Consider the following 22,354-nt stretch of genomic DNA (forward strand, 5'->3'; position numbering starts at 1 on the left):
TCCGCCGCCGCCGCTGCCGCCGCCGCCGCCGCCCGGGAGCCGGGAGCCGGGCCGCCGTCATGCTGAGCCGGCTCGGGGCGCTGCTGCAGGAGGCCGTGGGGGCGGTGAGGCCGGGGACGCTGGGGCGCGCGGGGCCTGGGCCGGAAGGGCGGGCGCGGGGCCGGAGGAGGAGCCAGCCGGCGCGCGGGCGGACGGAGGGCGCGGGCCGCCTCCAGGAAGGGACCCCCCAACCCGGGCCGTGGTGCCCCTTCCCGGGCCTCCTCGCTCCCCCGCCGCGCCCCTCCCGCGCAGCGCTCCCCGCTTCCACGGGCTTCTTTCCGTATCGCGCGTGTTCCCAGCTCCTCTCCAGGTCGCTCCGGCCCCTAACCCTTCTCCCCGCATTGCTTCCTGTTTATTTCTCCTGCTCCCCGAGTCTCTCCCAATTCCCAAACTCCTCTGTGCCGAATGATCCCTAGTCACCCAATAGTTTCTTCCCAAAATTCCCCCCAAGGCCCCTCCCCCAGCTTGGGTGCCTTCCTCCTCCCCCACGCTCCTCCCTTCCTGGTCACCCGGCCTTAAAAAATAGCTGCCCCTTACCCTGGTTTCGAGCCCTCGGCCGCCTCCAAGACCACACTCAGGCGCAGTCTGCCCTCTCACCTTGGACTTGGGAAGTGCAGGCCCCGGACTGGCCAAGTCCCCAGGAAGGGTACAGATACAGTCCGGCGGGCAGGGGGTCGCCTAGCCCAGGAAACAGCCGTCTGCAGGGTACAAGCGCAGTTTCCAGAATGCTGTCTCAACACCAGGCCAGCCCGAGCCCCACCGACCTTGAGTCAGGAGAGGCCAGCTGCAGTGCGGCCTGGGGCGGCCCGCGGGGACGGGGGAGTGTGTGTTTCTGCCATTTTCTGTTGGGGTTGAAGGCTGGTGAGAGGCGCCCACGGCGGCTGTTCTCTTCATTGAGCGAGATAAAAGTGCCCTTTAGATAGGGTAGGCGGGATGCCCTCCAGTTAAAGCAACCCTGCCAAGATTCTGCCTGTAAAGTTAACAATTCTTTTGTCTCACAGTATAAACCCTTCCCCTAATTGATCAGTTGAGTGTATCACATGTTCTCAGGAGAAACACCCTTGGGTTCCATCGCCTTCCTCCCCAACACACACACCAAATCAGAGCTTGTTAATGAGTGAAACCAGTCTCAGCCTTAAGCAAACTTGTGAAGAAAGTGAAAAGCTTCTGCCCTTTCTCCTCTCCCACCTGCCCCAGCCCTGCCCTCGCTGGTGTTCAGGAGCCTCCGGCCATCCCGCCTCAGGAGGGGGTTCCAAAATGATCTCTCCTCCCTTCCTCCCTGTCCCCAATCAAAATAGCTGTCATTTTAGAAAGTAATCTGACACTCCTTCATACCTCTCTGGGAAAGCTGCATACACAAGGTGGGTGGACTGGATAGACAGGACCCTAGCCCTGAGAAGTGAATTTCTAATGCTTCCTATGTGGAAATTTCAGTGTCAGTGGCTGCAGGAGTATTGCTGGTCAAGGGGGATATTTTTAGGCAGGTGATCTTAGGCCCCTCAGTATACAACATATAGATGATGCCCTGGAAATTTGGCTGGCCCTGTGCAACCATCAGGAGAGATGGGGACCCCTCTCCCTCCCACCCCCAAGCTTGAGTATCATAGGTCTTCCCAGGGCTGGGTCACCAGGTTAAAACCCCCAGCAAGTTGCTTGACTCCTAGTTAAAGAGGAAGAGTGTGCCTTCCTGCCCTCTTCTGACAAAATAGAATAGCAATCTTTAGCATTATTTGTAAATATAATATTATCTTTAAAAATTAATCATTTGGTGCAGTTTCCTTGGGCTGGAGTTACAGTAGCTAATAACAGATACAGGTAAAGATTACCCCCTGCTTTCTTAGCTCTAACAGTCTGTTTTGGCTAACCTTTGTTCTCCTGTTTCTCCTTTTCTTGCTGGATTGTTTTTTTTTTAATTTATTTATTTTTTATTTTTGGCTGTGTTGGGTCTTTGTTGCTGCGTGCGGGCTTTCTCTAGTTGTGGCGAGCGGGGGCTACTCTTCGTTGGCGGTGCATGTGCTTCTCATTGCGGTGGCTTCTCGTTGCGGAGCACCAGCTCTAGGCGCACGGGCTTCAGTAGTTGAGGCACACGGGTTTCAGTAGTTGTGGCTCGCGGGCTCTAGAGCCCAGGCTCAGTAGTTGTGGCACACAGGCTTAGTTGCTCCGTGGCATGTGGGATCTTCCACGACCAGGGCTCAAACCCATGTCCCCTGCATTGGCAGGTGGATTCTTAACCACTGTGCCACCAGGGAAGTCCCTGGATTGTTGTTTTTTGATTTAAGTCCAGCTTAAGGCTTTAGGAGACTATAAATGAATTTTAAGGCTAGATGAGACCCCATCACAGGCTTGTGCGATGACCGTAGCGTGGTCACGGGTCAGAGGGCTTTCCCAGAGACAAGGAACTATGGAAGGGGCTGAAGGAGTTTGCTGAGATATTTAGTAAATATCAATGAGTAATCACTCTGTGCAGAGCCCTTTAGGGGCAGGCAGAAACACAGAAAGAACCCTGGCCCCAGGGAGCTCACAGTCGCCTGGAGAGATGAGTGCTCACCCAACAATAATAGCATCACGTAGAACATGATAAGATGCAGTCACTCCATATGGACGGTGTGTTTGGAACGACTGTGCGAGGTGCCACTCCTGTAAGAGTCGTGGTCCCCACAGCGAACTTTGAGAGAAGACAAGACTGCCTGGGCCGCCAAGGCCGGGGGAATACTTCAAGGCCTCTGATTCAGTGTGATTGCTTCCTCCTCTTGTCATAATGGTCTGCTAAGCATTTATCCTGTGTCTGTCTCCTACACACCCGCCAGATGACTCTTCCTCACACAGTTCCGATGTCACTGACCTGTACCCGGCAGCCTGCAAAACAATAAAAAGTTTTAAAAATTAAAAACAAAATCGGACTTCTTGGTTTGGCCAAGAAATTCAAGGCCCCACACACTCATCAATCCATCCTTGACCTGGACATGCTTTGCAAAGTTCCTTCTGCAGGAAATGTCTCTCCTATTTCTCTAATTGTTGAAATCAGACCCAGCTCTTCAGGTTTTAGTTCCCGCATGACCTCAGTAAAGCCTCTTTGTTCCACTTGTTGCAAGTGACCCCTCTTCGCCCAAAGGCCATTCTCCACCTCTCCTGTGTTCTCACACTACTTCAGTGGTGGAGTTATTCAGCGTGTTTTATATTCTCTTCTCCTCCACGGCACGTTTCTGGAGGACTGGCTCTTAGACAGCCTTGTATGGCTTGTAACGTCAGGCGTGGTGTCTTGTACGTGGTAGGCACTCAACAGATACCTACTGAGTGAGTTATGGAAGGAGGAGACACCCCGTCCTGTGGTGCAGAAAAGCGTGAATTTAGAGATGCATCTGGGGACCGCAGAGGTGGCTTTGTGGAGGTGGTGGCCCTGAGCTGGACCTCACTGGGGACTGCTAGGACCTAGACAGGTGTAGGGGGATACGGGGGCTCCTGGACAGAGGAGTGGCCGGAGCAAAGACCAAGAGGTAGGGATATAGGTAGGGACTATGCGTTTTTCTCCTGTGAACATTTACCCTGCTAGAAAAGAGAAGAAATGCACTTTTTTGGAGAAGTTTTCAGGGGAACTGGTTGTTACCAGTTCAAGGTTAGTTCCAGCTGGGGCATGGAAATGAAGAGAGCACTTTGGGAAAGGGGGGAGGTTCGGGGGTTGCTCACAGCAGATCAGAATTCCCCCGGGGCGATCGAAGGAGTCAGAGGAGATGTGGACAGGAGCAGAGCGGAGAGGAGCTAGGGGTGCACGGCCTGCAGCCGTGGACAAAAGATGCAGCACATTATAAGTAAGGCACTTTCTTAATATTCCTCTAACGTTACCTATCTGGCTGAACTGAGCTGTCGTGGCCTTCAACCCGGATTTTCAGACTCTCAGACCGAGAGGGACCTGAAAGCTTTGTCTTTGCCACATTTTCCATCTGTATCATTTTGATTTTGTTGTTTTGGGGGTGCTCTCCTGTTTCCCTCTATGTACCTCTGTTGTAGCATAACCACGATATATAGAAATGATCTGTTTCTGTGTCTATTTCCCCTACCATCAGTCTTCGCTGCTCTGGGACAGGGGATATAGAATCATGACATGTGCTCATGTCACAGCATTTCCAGGAGGGAGGGGGGTCTGAGGAGAGGAACCAGGAGATTGTTGGCAGATAGGGAGACAATGTACAAATGTCCTGGAGAAAATGTGTAACTATTCAATTTGAGAACCCAGGATCACGGTGCCTCCTCCAGGGCCTAGCACCCGTCCGACACTTAGCAGATGGTGGAATGTCCTTTCTGATGAGTGCCGGTGGTGACCACTTAGGTTGTGTCTGCTCTGTCCACAGCGGGAGCCCAGCATTGACCTGCTGGAGGCCTTCGTGGAACACTGGAAGGGCATCACGAACTACTACATTGAAAGCACAGGTGGGGCCTGGTCTCCTTCCGCGCAGGGATCCCTGGAGGGAGCAGGGAGGAAGGTGTGGGTGGAGTCACCCTGCAGCTCAGAGATGCAGGTGTCCTGAGGAAGGTGACATCCGCTGCTCAGGAGTTCAGAGTGGGGGCTGCCCCACCCTGACCTTCTGGGAGGGGACCTGTGTGAGGTAGGAGTGGGGACAGGGAGGCTGAGGTCTCACTGGCCTGACTCTGCAACCCAGAGGTTGAATGCCACTTTCCCTCAGCTTCCAGTTGGGCAGAATGTCCAGGCCTTCAGTCCCCAAGTGCCTGGGCCCTGTGCCTAGGGCTTACTGATTAAAGAAAAGAAATGGAATAAATTCCTCTTTTCTGTGAGCCAACTGAGAGGGCACTTCTCTTGTAGAGACCTGGCAAGGCATGTAGCACACCTGGTCCTTCTCCCCAAGCTGACACTCTAAAAAGCCAAAGCCTTGGGTCATCTGGGCCCATCAGGATCACTCACTGAGGGGGCAGCGTCTCATTGGCTGCCTTGTAGTCAGTATGCTGGGATTGGTGGAGATGCACTGGTTGCCAGGTAACCTTTCCTGCATCCCTAGCCTTCCACCTCCTGGAGTTCAGACTGGGGTTTGATTCCAGCCTACACCTTTCCTAAAGGCTTTATTTCCAGCCTGAGCCAACCCAAGAAATTAAAAGTGGCCTTTGGACACTCTGAGGGACCCTCTGAGCGTTCTCTTAGACCAGGTTCCTCAGTCTTGGCACTGGTGACACCTGGACTGGATCATTCTTTGTTGTAGGGGGCTGGGGGGGTACACTGTATGTTTAGCAGCAACTCTGACTCTGATAGAGTGACTCTATCCACTAAATGCCAGTAGCACCCCTTCCCCATTGTGATAACCATAAATGGCTCTCCAAACATTGCCAAATATCCTGGGGAGCAGGGGCAAAATCACCCCCAGTTAAGAACGATTGCTTTAGACTGAAGATCCCTTTTTTTTTTTTTAACTGAGATACAATTGACATATTAGGTTGGCCAAAAAGTTCGTTTGGGCTTTTGTATCATCTTACGGAAAACCCGAACGAACTTTTTGGCCAACCCAATATAATTGGTGTACTCAATTGAATATATTGATTCAATATATGGAAATACGGAGAGATGATCACCACAATAAGTCTAGTTAACATCTGTCACCACACATAGCTACAGTTTTTTTTCTTGTGGTGAGAACTTTTAAGATCTTCTCTGTTAGCAACTTTTAAATATACAGTACAGTATTATTAACTATAGTCACCATACTGTACATTACATCCCCAGGACTTATTTTACATCTGGAAGTTTGCAGCTTTTAGACTGAAGATCTCTTGACAGGGAGCCCCAAGCTACCAGAGACTAGGAAAAGATCTAGAACTGCCTTGGGTCCACCTGGGGCTTCACCTGGGCCCAATCCGTTAATTTCCAGACTGGTCCCTGGACCGGAGATGCAGGGGTGGGCGAGGTGAGCTGCCCTGCTTAAAAGCCTATGCTTTCAAGAAAAGCTAGGGGGTGCTCCAAGGCCAGTCCCAAAGTACCAAAACTTTCTTTATAAAAATACTCTACCCTCTGAGACTGACTAAGAAAACCCCACTAATCAGCTTCTCTGTCAGGACCTGGGCACTGTGCAGTGAGTTTGAGTCTGAACCCATGGTCATGCATGGATTTTTTTTTTTTTTTTTTTGGCTTTGTAAAAAAAATAGAGTATTGCCTTCCTTGAGTATAAAAGAGACATAAACAGGCCCCAGGAGGTTATCTGTTAGGAAGCTGATCGAAGATGGCTTCTAAATAATATAACAGAGACCCCTGAGCCCATAGCTTCTCACTCAGGCCCAGAGCAGGCCTGAAACCCTAGCAGGTGTCCTTCTGTAGGCCCCAGGGTTCAGAGAAAAAATGCTGCTGCTTTCCTCTCATAAAGTGCTGGGGCCTGCACACATGCTCCGTCAGAGGGCTGTATCCTGGGCTTCATCTAGAAGGTCTTTTGTCTTTTCAACTAGAGAGGCATCAACTGTAAACTTCCCTTTCCTCTGGTCTTTGAAGAAAAGTGTTAACCTGGCCTGCTCCAGGTTGGCTTCTACCTCCCTCCACCCGCTAGGCCCTGTGGGCTTGACCCCATCCAGCCAGAGTGCCCCTCTTCACCCCATTCACCTTGTTTCCTGAATCTTGATTAGATGAAAACACCCCGGCCAAGAAAACAGATATTCCCTGGCGGCTGAAGCAGATGCTGGACATCCTGGTGTACGAGGAGAAGCAGCAGGCGGCGGCCGGTGAGGCCGGGCCGTGTCTGGAGTACCTGCTGCAGCACAAGATCCTGGAGACCCTGTGCACGCTGGGCAAGGCCGAGGTGGGCAGGACCCCGGTGCCTCTGGAACTTTCCACCTGAGCCGGTGTCCGGCAGGTCTACCTGTGCTCCTCCCGGTGCCCGGTGCCCACACTGGGGGCGGGGCACTGAGGCTGTCTCAGAACACCCCGAGGCTTTGGGCCCTTGCTTATTTGCTTTGGTGGCATGTTCTCGCTGTCGTCCGCGTTGAGGACATGTTTCCTTTCGTTCAGTCCGCGTTCGTTCATCAAAGATGTACTGAGGACCAGCCATGTGCCAGTCTGTGTCCTAGGCACTGGGGACCTGGCAGTGATTGAAACAGGCGAAAATTCTAGTTGGGGAGAGGCAGGATAATCAAAGGAGCCCACGTATAGTATGTTCAATAAAGACAAGGTTATGGACAAAAATAAAGCAGGAAGGGGGCGGGACTTCCCTGGCGGTCCAGTGGTTAAGACTCCGCGCTCCTGATGCAAGGGGCACGGTTGGATCTCTGGTCGCAACTAAGATCCCGCATGTGCGGCCAAAAAGAAAAAGGAAAAATGGAAGAAGGGGGCTTGGCAGCATAGAGGAGGCCAGTTGCCAAGAGTGAGGGAGGGAGGCGGGCGGAGAAGGCCCCTCCGCGCAGTGAGGGGAGGAGCGGTCCGGGCGGGGGCGTGGCCTCGCCGCCTGACTGACAGGCACTCTGTCCCCCGACCCGCAGTACCCGCCAGGCATGCGGCAGCAGGTGCTCCAGTTCTTCAGCAAGGTTCTGGCCCAGGTGCAGCATCCCCTCCTGCATTACCTCAGCGTCCACAGGCCTGTGCAGGTGAGGGGTCCAGAAGCTAAGGGGTGTCTGGGGGTGAGGCCTATGCTTTCAAGAAAAGCTAGGGGTGCTCCTAGGCCAGTCCCAAAGCACCGGAACTTTCTCTACAAAAACACTCCACCCTCTGAGACTCTAAGAAAGCCCCCAAATCCAGCTTCTCCATCAGGACCCGTGCCGCAGGTTTGAGTCTGAACCCATGGTCGTGCACGGGTTTTTTTTTCTGCCGCCCCATTCTTCCTTCTCTTCCCTGCCACCCCATTCCCCTCTGTCTCTGTCCTGCTCCGCTTCCAGAAACTTCTCCGACTTGGTGGGACAGTTCCTGGATCCCTCACAGAAAAGGAGGAGGTGCAGTTCACCACTGTCCTCTGCTCCAAGATCCAGCAGGATCCAGCCCTGCTCACCTATATTCTAGAAGTGAGCGCCTCTGGGGAACAGGAGCGGGAGGGCCCAGACCCCAGGGCAATCCCCTGTGGCCCTTCTGAAGAAGCAGAAGGATGGAGCAGGTACCGGGGAGGTGCTCAGGCAGCTCCCCCTCCAGCTCCACGCCACCCTGTATTCCCAAGGGGCCAATCGTGGGGGGTGCTCTGCACCACAGCCTGGCCTCACGCAGCCTCCCTTGCAGGGTAAAAAGACCGTCGGTAGGAAGGAGGCATCCAGAGAAGCCACCGCCCTGCCGAGAGAGGCAGCCGGCATCAAGAACGAGGAGCAGCCCCACAGCAAAGCTCCTGACAGGGGTGCTTGGGGGGCCCGGGCCTTGAGCACCCAGCTGCCTGCTGAGACCGAGCAGCCCGATGGAGGGACTGGGGAGAGCAACCTCATCACCTCGCTGATTGGCTTGTGCAAGAGCAAGGTGCCGGCTGCCGAGACGCAGGGAGCAGGGGTGGGGCGGGCGAGTTGCTGGGAGGGCACTTGGGGGATCAGCTGCACGTCACTGAAGTCGTACCCTTATCCCCTAGAAAGGTCGGGTGGCCCTGAAGGCCCAGGAGAACCTGCTGCTCCTGGTAAGCGTGGCTTCCCAGGCAGCTGCCACCTACCTGGTGCAGAGCAGCCCTTGTTGCCCTGCCATCGTCGAGCACCTCTGCCAGCTGTACCAGTCCCTGCCCAGCTTCCTGGACCCCGCAGACATTGCCGCTTTAGAGGGCATCAGCTGGAGGTAGGCGCTTGGCCAGGGAAGGCTGGGCTGCATCTTCAGTGGCTAGAAGCCCTGCCCGTCATCTTCCCGGTAGCGGCTCTTCTTGTTTTCCAGGGGGGATGGGGACCCCTGCTGGCCACCCTCTTCCTGAGGTTACAGCCCATGCCCAAGGGCCTTCTCGCCTTCCAGGAAAGCATCACTTTGGCTTCTGCCCTCAGAGCCCCCAGTAGAACTGACCCCCAGCAACAGAGGTTCTAGGGCAGAAGGCAGAAGGGCCCAGCTTCCTGGACGTACCTGAAGCAGGCCTCACAAGGCTCCCTCGCTCTCCCTCAGGTTACCCAGTGCCCCGTCTGATGAGGCTTCCTTCCCTGGCAAGGAGACCTTGGCTGCCTTCTTGGGCTGGTTTGATTACTGCGACCACCTCATCACAGAGGCACACACGGTGAGCGGGGTGGGCAATGACAGGGCTCTCCTCGGGTGTCCCCCGCTTCATGGTGCTCTGTTCGTGTCTCTACCTCAAGGACCCAGGGGGTCTCTTGGGAGCTGGGTGGGGCCCGGGGTCAGCAGAGACCCTCTACCTGTTGTCAGGCTCTGTGCAAGGACACAGCTGTTTCTCAGTGGAAAATGGTCGATCGGAGGTAAAATGTGTTTAAGACATGCTTTTTGGCGCCAGGTGGTTTCGGATGCCTTGGCAAAGTCTGTGGCTGAGAAGTTATTTGTGGAGATTCTGCAGCCCCAGCTCCTGCATGTGTAAGTTCTGTGCAGTTCCCTTGGGCGTAGCCATAGTCTGGGCGAACCACCCACCCCACCAAGCCCCTTCCTGCACCTGAGACCAGGGACCTCCTTGTCCAGAGTCATGGGAGTCTGTGGGCTCCGTGAGTTGATGTTTGCCTGTTCCCCTGACACACTCGTGGCTCAGAGCTACGTGGGCTAACAAAGGCCTCCCACCCTTGGACTCTAGGACCTCAGGAGGGGTGGGGTGTGGGCAGAGAAATACCAGCCGAAGATGCAAGGGAACCAGGAAAGGGTGCTGCCCCCTACACCCCTTCCCTCCCTGCTCCTACTCTGGTCTTGACTGCCCCGCCTGGCTCAGCGCGCCCTCCCCATAGGTCTGAACAGAGCGTCCTGACCTCCACCGCCCTGCTCACGGCCATGCTGCGCCAGCTCCGCTCCCCTGCCCTGCTGCGGGAGGCCGTGGCCTTCCTCCTGGGCACGGACCAGCAGCCTGCAGCCCCCGAGGACAGCCCTCACACCCTGGGCGGCCACCTCGTCAGGCACTGCGACCACCTCTCTGATGAGGTGAGGCGGGCGGGCCCTCCTCTCTAACTGCTCCCTGGCCCCCAGCCCCTGCCCAAGGGACTCCTGAAGCTTCTTCCCATTTGCATTAGCTTTCCAGGTGGTTCTACCTTTCAGGCCATTGAAACCCAACTCCCCACCCCCACCCCCACCCCCAGCCAAAAAAAAAAACAGAAAAAGGCAGTGACCCAGTGATTGGTAGCCAAACTGCTTTTGTCACGCAGTTAATTTTCTGTGATCACATACTTGTAATGGCACTTTTTATCTTACAAAATGCTTTTATATTCATTTGGCTTGTTTGAAGCTGACAGCTCCGGGCCAATTTTTAGACATGGAAACTAAGGCTCTGAGGAGCCAGTGGGCTTGCCTGATACTACACCTCAAATCAGTAATGGGACAGGGACCAGCCAGACTTCCGGTTCCTGGGCCAACACCCATCTGCTCCCCTTAAAACCTGCCACCTTAGCCCCCGGCTGGAGGAGGTGACCCTCTCCTAGGGGGACTCCTCTTATCTGGGTGAGCACTTCCCAGGCACCCCTAGAGGCCGGGATGGGGAAGGGGTGTCCTGCTGACCGCTTCTGGTCCCAGATCAGCATCGCCACGCTGCGGCTGTTTGAGGAGCTGCTCCAGAAGCCCCACGAGCAGATCATCCACAGCCTGATCCTGTGCCACCTCGAGGGCCGCCCTTACGTGGCCCGGGGCTCGCCCGAGCCCGAGAGCTACGAGGACACCCTGTAAGTGAAGCTCAGCGCCTCGGGGAGGCCTCGGACCATTCGGGACCACCCCCCCACTGGCCCCCAGCACCCCACACCAGTTCCTGCGTTCACTGGTGCCTCGCTTGTCTGCCCTGGCACAGAGATCTGGAGGAAGACCCCTACTTCACGGATGGCTTCCTTGACTCCGGCTTTCAACCCTCCATGAAGCCTCCCCCTGCCCCCATCACCAACCCCGATGGCAAAACAGCGGTGACCGAGATTGTCAACAGGTAGGAGCAGGTCAGGAACTCTGAGCCACCTGAGTTTTGTTCCGTCTTTGGCCACAGCCCTGATGGGGTGCAGCCGGGAGAGTGCTCCCTCGGGGCTGGAGGTGGAGCGGGGAGAGCAGGGCAGCCCAGGCTGGGGCACCTCCAAACCACGGGTCCTGTCTCTCAGTTTCCTCTGCCTCGTTCCTGAGGAAGCCAAGACCTCGGCTTTCCTGGAAGAGACCGGATATGACACATACGTCCACGATGCTTACGGACTGGTGAGTGTCAAGGCCTCTGCCGGCGCCCAGTTCTCACCGCTCAGAGCGTGGGGTTAATACACTCTGCCTCTGCGATCTCCCGCCCGAGGTGCTCCCAGCTCTGGCCAAGTGCCCGAGCCCCACCTGCCTGCGCGGCTCCCTTTGTCTGCTGGTGCCTCCTGACCACTGGGTCCACCTCTTTTAACTCTCCCCTCCTGTTTCAGTTCCAGGAGTGCAGGTCCCGAGTGGCACCCTGGGGCTGGCCGCCGGCTCCCACACCCCTGGACCCCCATGAGCCCGAACGGCCTTTCTTTGAGGGTCACTTCCTCCGAATGCTGTTCGACCGCATATCCCGGATTTTAGAACAGGTGCCTGACAGGGCTGGGCCCCTGTCACAGGGCTAAGGCCTCTGGAGTCCTTCAGGAGAGGAGGGCCCAGCCGTGGGGGTCCAGTCATCTTCTCTTTTCTGGTTCCACGACCCCCCTCAAGCCCCACCTTTCCCCAGGCGGGAAGCCCCGTCTCGCCTCTGCTCCACACGCCCTGACGTGCCCTGGTCCTCAGCCCCAGGGAACCTGTGACACACACATCACATGCATCTCCAACCCCCGCACATGTTCACACTGGCCAGGCGCCTTGCTGGGGGGTGGGGGGGCGCAGAAGTGCTCACCGCCTGTGCCAACCCTCGCTTGTCCACCGTGCTCCCCCCAGCCGTACAGCCTGAACCTGCAAGTGACCTCAGTCTTGTCCCGGCTCGCCCTCTTCCCCCACCCCCTCATCCACGAGTACCTCCTGGATCCCTACATCAACCTGGCCCCTGGCTGCCGGAGCCTGTTCTCTGTGCTCGTCAGGGTAAGGATGCCCGGGCCGGAGGGAGCACGCCAATGCTGAGGACAGGAAGGGAGGGGGACAGGACGGGGGTGCCGGGGGCTGCAGGAGTGGGCACCCTTGCCAGCGCCAGGGGAAAGCACTGGTACCACCCCCCTCCCATGGTGCGACAGAGCCAGGGACCCTGCGGCAGTGTCGCTGGTCTCCTCATTCCCCTCTTGTTTCCACTCTAGGTGATCGGGGACTTGATGCAGAGAATTCAGAGGGTGCCCCAGTTCCCAGGCAAACTGCTGCTGGTGCGCAGGCAGCTGATGGGCCAGGTGCCCGGGGAGCAGTAAGTAACAGAGGGAAGCGGGTGCCCAAGGAAGAGCCCTGGGGTGGGAAAGCTAGGGCTTCCGGGTGGGGGAGGCGCCAGGCCGGGGACAGAGGAGGGCCCGTTGCAGAGGCCTGTGGTCCCTCACAGTCAGTCAGAGGTGGCTGCCGCCGGATGATCCCTCACAGACACTGGGATATCACGCTGGCACGCTCCCCACACCTCCCAGCCGTGACCCCCGCCGTGCTGTCTCCCTCAGGCTGGACCACCAGACCCTCCTCCAGGGCGTGGTAGTCCTTGAGGAATTCTGCAAAGAGCTGGCTGCCATCGCTTTCGTCAAGTTCCCCCCACATGGTCCTCACCTGCGCCTCTCCGAACCCCCGGAAGGGCACGTCTGAACCAGGAACGTGACACCTCTGCCCAAGAGCTGCCTCCCGCCTGGCACTGCTGCCACCACTGTCCTCCCGGGGTGGGGGCTTGGCTCCGTCTCCTTCACATCCCGGGGACCTCTGCCTGGGTGGAGGTCTGGGCTTCCACTCTCGGGTTAACTCAAGACGCCCTTGGCCTGTTGGCTCTACCAGACTGGGTTTCAAGGAGCGGGTCTCTGAGGTATCAGAAGCCAAGGAGCAAAAGAGATGGCTTTCTGGGCAGCATGGTGTCCTCGGGGCCTTCTCTGGGGAGCTGGGTGACGGCCAGATGAGTCCCCAGACCCAGAGCTTCATGTGTCCTGTGCCTGTCACCTGTCTCTGTGGGCCATCTGTGGTGAAAGCCAAGACCTGAGACTCATTCCAGGGGCACGGCGGGGAGTGAGCTGATGACTCTGAGGCTGGTCAGGACCACAGGCCAGAGAGATGCGGGCACGGCCCTGTCTTGGCCACACCAAGTACCACAGATGCTGCCGAGACTTGACGTTTTCTCTCCTGCCTTCTTGGCTTAACCCTTGGGGAAGCGGCAGTGGACAGCAGGGGAAGCCCCTCTTCCCACTCAGCCCTCCCGGAGACTGTTGCACAATTCCCAACAGCCTCATGGCAAATGCCCAAAGCATGCTCCACGCCCAGGTGGGGGCAGCCGCTCATAAGCTTGATGCAACTGCAGCCAGGGCGGGAGAGGGCCTGGGGAGCCCGGGGGGCTGGATGCCAGGCTCCAGCTCCAGCTGGTTTCTCTCTGGCGCCTTCTGAACCTGTCTCGGCAGGTCCACGACACCTGGGCAGAGGGGCTCAGAGACCGGGGGAGGCCAGGCCTTGCCCTTAGCATCCTGCCAGGGTTCTCCATGGAATTCAATCCCAGCGGTGCTGGAAGCTCTGGGTCCAGGTGAGGCCAAGATGCCCACTGGACCGTGGGCCCCCCAAGGCCTGGCCGGGGAGGGGGGCTGGGGCACAGGCAGCCAGCCGGTCACGGTGTGGTTCTCCCTGCATGACCTCTACGGCTGGGGCTGCCACCCCACCCGGCCCGAATCTGTCTCAACCTGCAGGAACACACAGGCAGTGCCAGGCATTACCTCACAGCAAACTGCAGTTGCTGGCTTTACTCCTGGGCAAGGAGGAGCAGGCCAGAGCCCCACTTGCTTCATTTTTCTGCCCATGCTGCTTCTAGAAGCCGTCCACAGGTTGCCAAGAGGTGACGTGAAAGAGGAGGAAACTCAACGACCTCTACCTCTCCTGCATCCCTCCAAGCTGGGGAAGATTTAACTGCTGCTCCGGAGGACACTGTGCACGTGCCTGCACGCGTGTGTGCGCACGTATGTGTGCGCACGCGGGCGTTGGTGTGGGACAGGGGAGCAGAGCTCAGCGGGCGAATTGGGTCTGGACTCTTCGATTCAGAAAACGTTTGAGCGTCCGGGAGTCAGACAGACACTCCACTCCCCAATGCACTCGGGCTTTTGCACAGTGTCCCCCGCTAGACAGCACGGAAATAAATGGTGTGGTTGTGTGGAGACAGCTGCCCTGTTCTTCTGCGCCCTTTGTGTCCTTCTCCCCAGGGCTCCACTGCTGATTCAGGCCCATCTTCCTAAGGAAGGCAAATTAAATGCCTTTTCCAGCACAGGGGCGTAGGGGGGCAGTGTGTGTGTGGTGTGGGCCGGAGAGGGAGTGGTAAACAGAGACAGGCTCTGGCAGTGCAGATCTGATGTTCCCCAGCACCTGCCGGGAACCAGGAACCAGGAACCAGCCTCTCTTGGCCAAGCAGCACTATTTTTGCACGGCTTGCCTACAGCTGAGAGCTGGCAGCCCTGGAGACACCACAAGGGAATGGGCCACCTGAGGCATCTGTATGCAAGTCTCCTTTTTAGTGTTTATGTTGTGAGCGGTATGACTGCTTTAGTGGTGAACAGTGGGCCTGATATTTTTTAAAAATCTTGTCCCTAAGTGTATGCGTGTGGCAACCCTCTGAGGGGGGGTCCCCAAGAGTACTCCAGGGCAGGGAAGATGAAGATGCAGAGTGAGGCCTGATCCGTGGCTTTCGCCTCGTTGCTTTTTAAAAGCATCCCCTTGTGGGTTGCCTTTAAAAATACCAGTGCTCCAATCCCACCCTCCACCAGTTAATCACATCTCTGGGGATGGGCCCACAGTTGTTTTTAAAGCTCTCCAGGTGATTCTAATGGGCACCCAGGGTTGAAAACTACTATAGGCTAAATAATGGAAGATCACTGTCTTTCAATGTGGATATGGACCGGTGGGTCTCTCAGACGCTGAGAGAAGGGAAACCAGAATGAAAGGGTTTGTTTCCCTCATTTGGAAAACGTTTGTCTTTAGAGGGAAGAAGAGTATTCCTACCACAGCCCCCGAGGCCAGAAAAACAAGATGGCAGCCCAGAGAGGCAGGGAAGGGGGTCTTTGAGGTTATCCTGGTCCTTCAGTGTCAGAGTAGAGTTACTTCAGAAGGGAAACCCAGTCAAATATTTCCCTGCTCAGAACAAAACCTGTATGTTAGTGATGAGTGTATAGCAGTAAGTAGCGTGATATATTTTCCTCATTTCCTTTGGTTTTCCCTTATTCAGTAAAGTTCTTTTTAAAATAATTCCTACCATGATTCAGCTGAGCTGAGGGAAAATGAAGAGAGGGTTTTGGTCTGGCTTTGGGCTGGAGTTGTACCAAGGCAGAGGCAGGAGCCTGGGGGGCAGAGCGAGGTCGGGAGGGATCTGTCGGAGAAGCTCAGGGAGAAAGAGACTGGGGGAGAGAGGCAGGGGCAGCTCTCAGCTCCTCGCCCACCTGAAGCTTCTCCTGGCCTTCTCACTGCTCAAACCTTGGAGGGGATGTAGTCACCTGGCAGGCAGATGAAGGAGCCCCAGCGGGCCCAAGACAGGCTGTGGTGGACAAAGGAAGCCTGCCAGCCGGTCACCCGCAGTGTCGCCTGCTGTCTGGGAAGGCCTGGGTGGTATCAGTGGGATGAGGGAAAGAGCTTCTCTTGATGGCAGCCCCCCTTTCCTGCTCACTTCCAACCCACAGAGACATTTAGGCGGGAAGGCAAAGTAAGCAACACCTATTTACTCAGCCAGGGACCCACTCCCTTGGAATGACCTTCCCCAGCACCCCTTCCATGTTCTAAGTGCTTGAGAATCTGGATGAGGCCTTTACTGAGGCGGGCACAGAAAACGAAGAGGTGCCACCTCAGGTCCAGAAAGTCCTCACATCCCCTTAGGGAGTCATGCCCTCATTGTGCCCTCAGGGCAACTGGGTCCTTGAGCTCTGAACTCCTTGCTTGGTTGAAGGCACTGTCCCTTCTGATGCAGTGCAGGGACCTGCTCCATGGCAATAAGAGATGGAAGTCCCCCTGGGAACCAGGAGAACTGCCCTGCTCCCCATGCAACAAGATCTCTACCAACCCCCGGTGCCTCTTAGAGGCAAAGCCTCCTCTGAAGCACAGACACCATCATACAGGGGATCAGACGGCCTGAGTGTAAGCGCAGGTTGTGCAATTACTGCCCATGGGAACCCAGCTCCTGGCCCACTGACGGCAGCCTCCTATCGGTTGATTGGGACGACAGATGATTCCTGAAGCCTCTGTAAGAGCTGGCTTTGTAGGTCTTCCTCCACCACCTTCCACCAAAAGAAGTTCTCACTCCGAACCTTCGGGGGCTCATTTTGGATACCTGGATTCCGAAAAGCCACTGTCACCAGCACGTTCAGGCAGATGCCATCGGTTTGGTCTTTGCCCAGGTGCTGCAGTCCAAGCAACCCCTTGGTCTCCACTGCCAAGTGGTGCAAGGTCAGACACTCCTGTAGCAGACGCAGGACGGCCATCTTGATGCCACCCCTCTGCTCTATGGGAGCAAAGCCACAGGAGGTGATGGGCAAGTGAGGCATCCCCACTGTGCCCACCAACACCCACACTGTCTGGACACTGGTAAAGGTGGCTACGAGCCGCTGGCAGACCAGACTGCAGGGAAGCTCTTGGGGCAGAAGGAGAGGGTGCCTGGCTTGCTGGCGATACTGGGCGGCTAGCTCTATCAGATGCAGAATGTCGTGGGCTCGCAGCGGGGTGGGCAGCGAGGTTCGAGGGTACCAGCCAGCCTGCAGGGACTCCGCATCTGCCTCCTTGGGAGTCTTGAGAATTCCACCTGGGGGGTGATGTAGGTGACAGGGTAGGGGGAAAGGTATATGTTGAGGGAAGTGCTGGGCCTGGCAGAGTAAAGGGCCACCGAGGCATCTAGCCCTGACCCAGGGGAGGCCCCGAGTCAAGTCCTCAGGCTGGAATCTGGAGATGCCAGGTTTGTACCAGCCAGAACAGGGGCTCATCTCACCTGATGACAAGCTGGGGAAACGGTGTCAACTGCCCTCTGCCCACACTGCCATCCACTGGGGCCATACCTGTGGGGCGAGCGAGGAACACAAAGCGGATCCAGGAGGGGCCCCGCTCCTCCACAGACAGCAACGTCAAAGGCTCACACTGCAGCCCGGCCTCCTCCTTCACCTCCCGCTGCAGCGCCTCCACAATGGTCTCCCTGGGCTCCATCCTCCCCGCGGGAAGGTACCACGACCCACGGCACTCCTTCTTGGCCTCCTGGATCAAAAGCACCTCATCCTGAGGGGAGAGGAAGGATCCTCACCCACCACAGCCGGGATGGGAGCTCCTGGGGAGCAGCACAGCCGGCAGCCTTTGCTTGCCCTGGGTCCCTGACAAATCTCAGATGTAGCTGCTCAATACCCACATTCTGGGGGACACCCTGAAATTGTTGCGCTCTCCAGGCGACTGGCCCTTGTGTGTCTGGGGACTGCAGCTGCCTCTGCAATTCATCCCTCTTTGCACTCAAGTTTCCATTTCAGAAAGGGGCTAAGATTCCTGGGAGCTGCTTCAGGGGCTGGAGATTAGGCCTCCCAGTGAGGGCTGCCGTGTATCCTGCACTGATTCATGTCTGCATAAGTCACTGCATATCTCCCATCTCCCCTTGTGGTTTATCAACTGCTTGTGGCCAGTCCTCACACTGGAGTCTAGACTTTGAAACACACCCCAAACCCTCACCCCGTACAACTCCTACCTATGGCTCCGGCCCCTTCTAGCTGTTGTCACAGCAACTTGTACAGGGATCAGCACCAAAAAGAGCATCACACAGGGGATCAGAAGGCCTGAGTGTACGTGCAGGTTGTGCAGTTACTGCCCATGGGACCCAGGGGAGGTCTCTGAAGCACTGGACAGGTCTTTAAGAGCGCCCACTCCGCGGCGGGCACTGTGCTAGATTCTGGGGAAAGGAAGAGGCCTAAGATAGCCTCAAGGAACTGAGGCCTAGAGGGATGGGACAGGCAGGCTCCTGGGCCTCAGTTTCTTTCTTTGTACATCGGGACAATCGCAGGGTTGGGCTGCACAGGCTCAGATCTAAGTGTGAGAGTGCTTTGCAAAACTGGGAAGAGCCACACACCAGGAAGCGGTGGCTGCTGCCGGCATGTCCTCTGTCCCCACCGGGGTTGCCTGCGAGCCCCGGAGGCCTGGGCGGTGGGCCTGACGGGCGGACGCTCACCTGCTCGTTGAGGAACACGGCCAGCACCACGTAGCAGACGTTCTTCCGCAGCCGCACCTGCGCCGGCGTCTCCCCGGCCGGCCCCGAGTCATAGCTCTGCACGCGCAGCCCCCGGCCCGCAAGAACGGCCGCCAGCGCCCCTGCCAGGTCTTCCGAGGCCATCGGGTCCCCAGGGAGAAGGCGGGCCCCCCCCCCCCCCCCCCCCCGCAGACCGGCCAAGCCGGGTGTGATGGACGTGGGTGACCGTGGAACGCGTCTCCCTCACACCCTCCCCCTGCAAACTCGGGCCGGACGCGCTCGCAAAGCGGAAGCGCCCGGCGAGCCCTGGACGCTGATAGGCTGCGCGTCACCGCGGCCGGCCCGGATTGGCTGGCTCGCCTCTGGCACGGTGGGGCGGGGCCAGTCCGTAAAGGGGCTGGGCACCCCGCCCTGGCAGTGCGGACCCCGCCCAGCTTCTGCCTTTCTACCGGTTTCTCCTCTCTCTTTCCCGGCGCCGCCAACCGCCAACCAAGCTAATTCCTCCCGCGCGCACTTGTCTGCACCGGTTCCGACGATGACGTCATCCTGCCCGCAGGCTGCGGAGCGCCGCAGCGGCCAGCGACGGTGACGTTACAAGCCCGATGACGTCCCCGGGCCCGAGGCTCGGACCCACTGTCCAGCTTTTGTCGTAAACAAACCATGGCCTTGCCCGAAATGACACTTCCCAGATAACCTTCTTTCTTCACTAAAAATGGACTTGGCTGTCACGTGGCAGGAAGGACACGAGCTCCTGCCTTGGAGGAGATTTTGATCTAGTTGGAGACGTGGACATAGACGTATAATGGAAAGTCAACTGATTTATAAGCCAAGGACTAAAAGATTGGGTTGGGCAGGAGATGCTACAGGCGCTCAGAGGAGTGAGGGAGCAGAGCTGGGATGCTCAAGGGGTGCCTGGTGATGGAAGCCGGGATTTGGGGCAGAGATCAGCCTGCCCCGCCCTCAGTATTCTCCCGGCCACCTGCCTGCCGCATTTCCCACGCAGGGTCAGGACCCTCTCCGCTGCAGGGGCCGGGTCCTGCTTTGTTGTCACCCCCCCCCGCCCCCGCAGTTAGCGGAGCCCTGGAATATTGAGAGATGGTGTGTGGGTTGATTTGGGGAGCTCCTGCTTCCCCCGCAGCCTGATCTTTCCTCCTCAGAGCTTCCTTTAACCTCCTCTCAGGACAGGAAGGCAGGGCCAGCTGGAATGAAGCTGAAATCAGCCAAGTCTGAGCTCTTCAGCCCCAGTGAATGCTCCTCTTTCCCTCCTGCTGGCTTTGGGCATGTCCCTTTTGGGGGAACAGTAGCTTGGTGGAGCAGACAAAGCGCTGGACTTGGAGCTGGATGCCCAGCCACTGCTCCCTGGCTGCCTCTGTACCCTGAATAAGTTGTGGGCCTGTTTGCTCATCCTGTATGCTCCTAACAGCTCTTCCTTCCCAGGGCTGTCGGGAAGGTGAGACATCATGAGAGGAGCTCTATGGGCTGTCTGGCGAGGGTCACCACCACCAGGCAGCCCACCAACCCTCCAGGCTGGGCCCTCCTGGCCACAGCACTTGTTGCTACCACACAAAGGCTCATTTTCATGAAATGCGCCTACAGGGCCACCGTGAACTAGACCTTACTCTCGGGAATTCCAGCCACACCAGATCAGCCTCCTTAGGCCCTTCTCACATACTGAACTGACTGCAAGGTCCCTGGAGGGCAGGGTGCTGGATTAGGCTGTGGAGTATCCCCGGGGGACCTGCAATCTTTCGAGACACTTGGTGAACGCTGCTGCCCCTACCCCTATCCAAGACCTGTCACGTCCCAAACAACTGAACTCACAGGGCTGAAGTCAGGCCCCCAGGACTGCAGAGCAACTTGTCAATGTATTTGCCACACATACATGCGTGCGTGCATGTGCGTGTTTAGACCTTGATTTTCCCATCTGTGAAGTGGGGACAGTGTTAGTCCCAGACTTCTTTCTGCCTCCCAGGAATGATTTGAGAGAGAGTGAGGTCATGTCTGGGCAGGGCTCTGAGAGTCTCAGAGGCAGCCTAAGATAAATACCAGATGGCCTAACTGCCCAGAAGAGCAAAGGCTGCAGCAGACCGTGACTCCGCTCCCCCCATTATCACTGAGAAAAGCGCTCCTCTCCTGTTAAGTGGACCTAATCACCCCTGTGATGAAGAGCACATGAGAAACTTGAAAACCAGTTGTAAACTGTGAAGGGTCCCATGGGCAGAGGGCCCTTGAGGGGGTGTACCCAGGCCTTGGCAGATGCTGAGGGGGACAACAGAAAGTAGACTTTCTCAAGGCGTTGGGAGACAGAGCACACACCAGACTGAGTCAGGAGAGACCCCAAGACAGAACTGGAAAAGCCAAGGGAGGGAGGGGGGCTGAGATAGAAACTTCCAGAACTTCCAGAACCTGAAGGTAGGTCTCCATCAGGTTTGCTCTGCATCCTCCATTCCCACAGAGGGCAGAGCACTGGCGGGTGTGGGTGGCTGAGCAGCACAGTGGCCAGAAGTGGCTGAACTGGTTGGCCCCGTGGTGCAATGCTCCCAGCACCCACGGGAGCCAGGCCTGAGCCAGCCATTTTGGGGCCTGTGGACACACGTGCATGTGAACAGGAAGGCAGTATAGGCAACCTCGGAAACAGGCCGGGCAGGCAGGGTGGGGCAAGGGTGTCTGTGAGGCTAAAGTCATTTAGGGAGCGGCAGCCCTGGCCCTGGACAAAGCAGGAAGGGTGAGGAGGACAGTAGCCCAGAGTACGGGGAGGAGGAGGTCTGGCTTCAGCCTGTGCCCTGCCACTAGCTTGCTGGGTGACCTTGCGGGAGCCACATCTACCCTCTAGGCCATCTGTAAGGTGGATGGGTGGATCCTGAAACAGAAAACTGGTGAAATCCCAATAAAATCTGTTGTTTAGTTAATGGTAGTGTTACTATCAATTTCTTACGTTTTGATCACTGTGCCACAGTTCTATAAGATGTTACGGATGAAGGGTAACTGGGAACTCTCTGTAGTATCTTTGTGACTCAACTGGAAACCTCAAATCATTTCCAAATTAAAAGTCTAAAAAAAAAAAAACAATAGGACTTCCCTAGCGATCCAGTGATTAAGACTCAGCGCTCTCACTGCCTAGGGCCCGGATTCAATCCCTGGTCGGGGAACTAAGATCCTGCAAGCCGCGTGGCACGGCCAAAAAACAAAGAGTCTAAAAAATGTACTTGATAAGAAAAAAAAAAGGCAGTGTTGGATATACACACTCTGAGGTCACTTACAGCTCTGAGGTTGTGCCTCTGTGATATCTGGGCCGGTGAGCGGGGCTGGAGCAAGTGGACAGTGGGATACAGGGAGAAGCAGAGGCCCAAAGTGCAGGGCTGGACTGAGGGGTGGCCTGCTGAACCTCCTTGAGGAAGAGGGCCACCAAGTGCCCCAAGCTGTCTCAGGGTCAGTCCCCACCTGGACTGGTTTCATTCCCAGGTCGAGTTCTGAAACATTTGGTCCACCTGCTGTTCGCTAGGAGCCAGACCCAATACGCCCTCAAGGGTGCTGTGACCTGCCATGAAAGGGGAGGCCTCAAAGAGGTCTGGAGGGGAGAGAGGGCCTGTCCTGGGGCCATCCCCATCTTCCCACAGGAAGGACCCCGTGTTTGGGGTTCTGGGGTGACATCAGGACACGGCTATACAAGGTGAAGTGTAGGTAAGGATGGGTCGCTCCGTGCCACTTGGAACGTGATCAGCCCTGAAGTGCATGTACCGGAAGGAGGAGGACAGAGGGGACAGCAAGCCCATCTGCAAAATCCATTAAACACGAAGACTGTAATGTAAATGAGGCGGCTTAAGTCAGGAAACTTGGTTCAAGTCCCAATTCTGCCACTAAAATTGCTGTGTGACCTTGGGTGACACACTTAACCCCAGCCTGCCTTTTTCCTCTTCTGTAAAATGGAAATAAGTAATATCGACCCCAAAGTTGTGATAAGGGATTCAATGAGATCCCTGGCACATAAAGTGCAGTAG

General features: G+C 56.7%; 2 protein-coding genes across 2 annotated transcripts; one reads left to right on the forward strand and one right to left on the reverse strand.

Moving 5' to 3' along the window:
• Positions 1-3: 3 nt before the first annotated feature.
• Positions 4-14,322, forward strand: FHIP2B (FHF complex subunit HOOK interacting protein 2B). The gene is made up of 17 exons (XM_061200658.1): positions 4-104; positions 4,386-4,464; positions 6,652-6,824; positions 7,501-7,605; positions 7,894-8,016; positions 8,225-8,452; positions 8,559-8,755; positions 9,068-9,176; positions 9,408-9,484; positions 9,844-10,033; positions 10,619-10,764; positions 10,887-11,015; positions 11,182-11,272; positions 11,476-11,619; positions 11,960-12,100; positions 12,310-12,410; positions 12,649-14,322. Exons 1-17 carry the CDS (start codon positions 60-62, stop codon positions 12,785-12,787), a joined length of 2,217 nt encoding a protein of 738 aa, XP_061056641.1. The 5' UTR covers positions 4-59; the 3' UTR covers positions 12,788-14,322.
• Positions 14,323-15,850: 1,528 nt separating this feature from the next.
• Positions 15,851-19,018, reverse strand: NUDT18 (nudix hydrolase 18). The gene is given in 4 exon segments (XM_061199249.1): positions 15,851-16,943; positions 17,194-17,407; positions 18,339-18,733; positions 18,736-19,018. Coding segments are annotated over 4 exon segments (1,488 nt in total). The 3' UTR covers positions 15,851-16,347.
• Between the last annotated feature and the right edge of the window lie 3,336 nt (positions 19,019-22,354).

Source organism: Eubalaena glacialis, chromosome 9 (genome assembly GCF_028564815.1).
Source record: "Eubalaena glacialis isolate mEubGla1 chromosome 9, mEubGla1.1.hap2.+ XY, whole genome shotgun sequence".
Classification (NCBI taxonomy): Eukaryota; Metazoa; Chordata; class Mammalia; order Artiodactyla; family Balaenidae; genus Eubalaena; species Eubalaena glacialis.

Bases quoted from the DNA above. Each gene is read 5' to 3' on its own strand.
- FHIP2B (XM_061200658.1), top strand. From the start codon at position 60: ATGCTGAGCCGGCTCGGGGCGCTGCTGCAGGAGGCCGTGGGGGCG. The intron at 8,756-9,067 runs GTAGGCGCTTGG...GCTCTCCCTCAG, and splicing joins TTAGAGGGCATCAGCTGGAG to GTTACCCAGTGCCCCGTCTG. The intron at 10,765-10,886 runs GTAAGTGAAGCT...GCCCTGGCACAG, and splicing joins GAGAGCTACGAGGACACCCT to AGATCTGGAGGAAGACCCCT.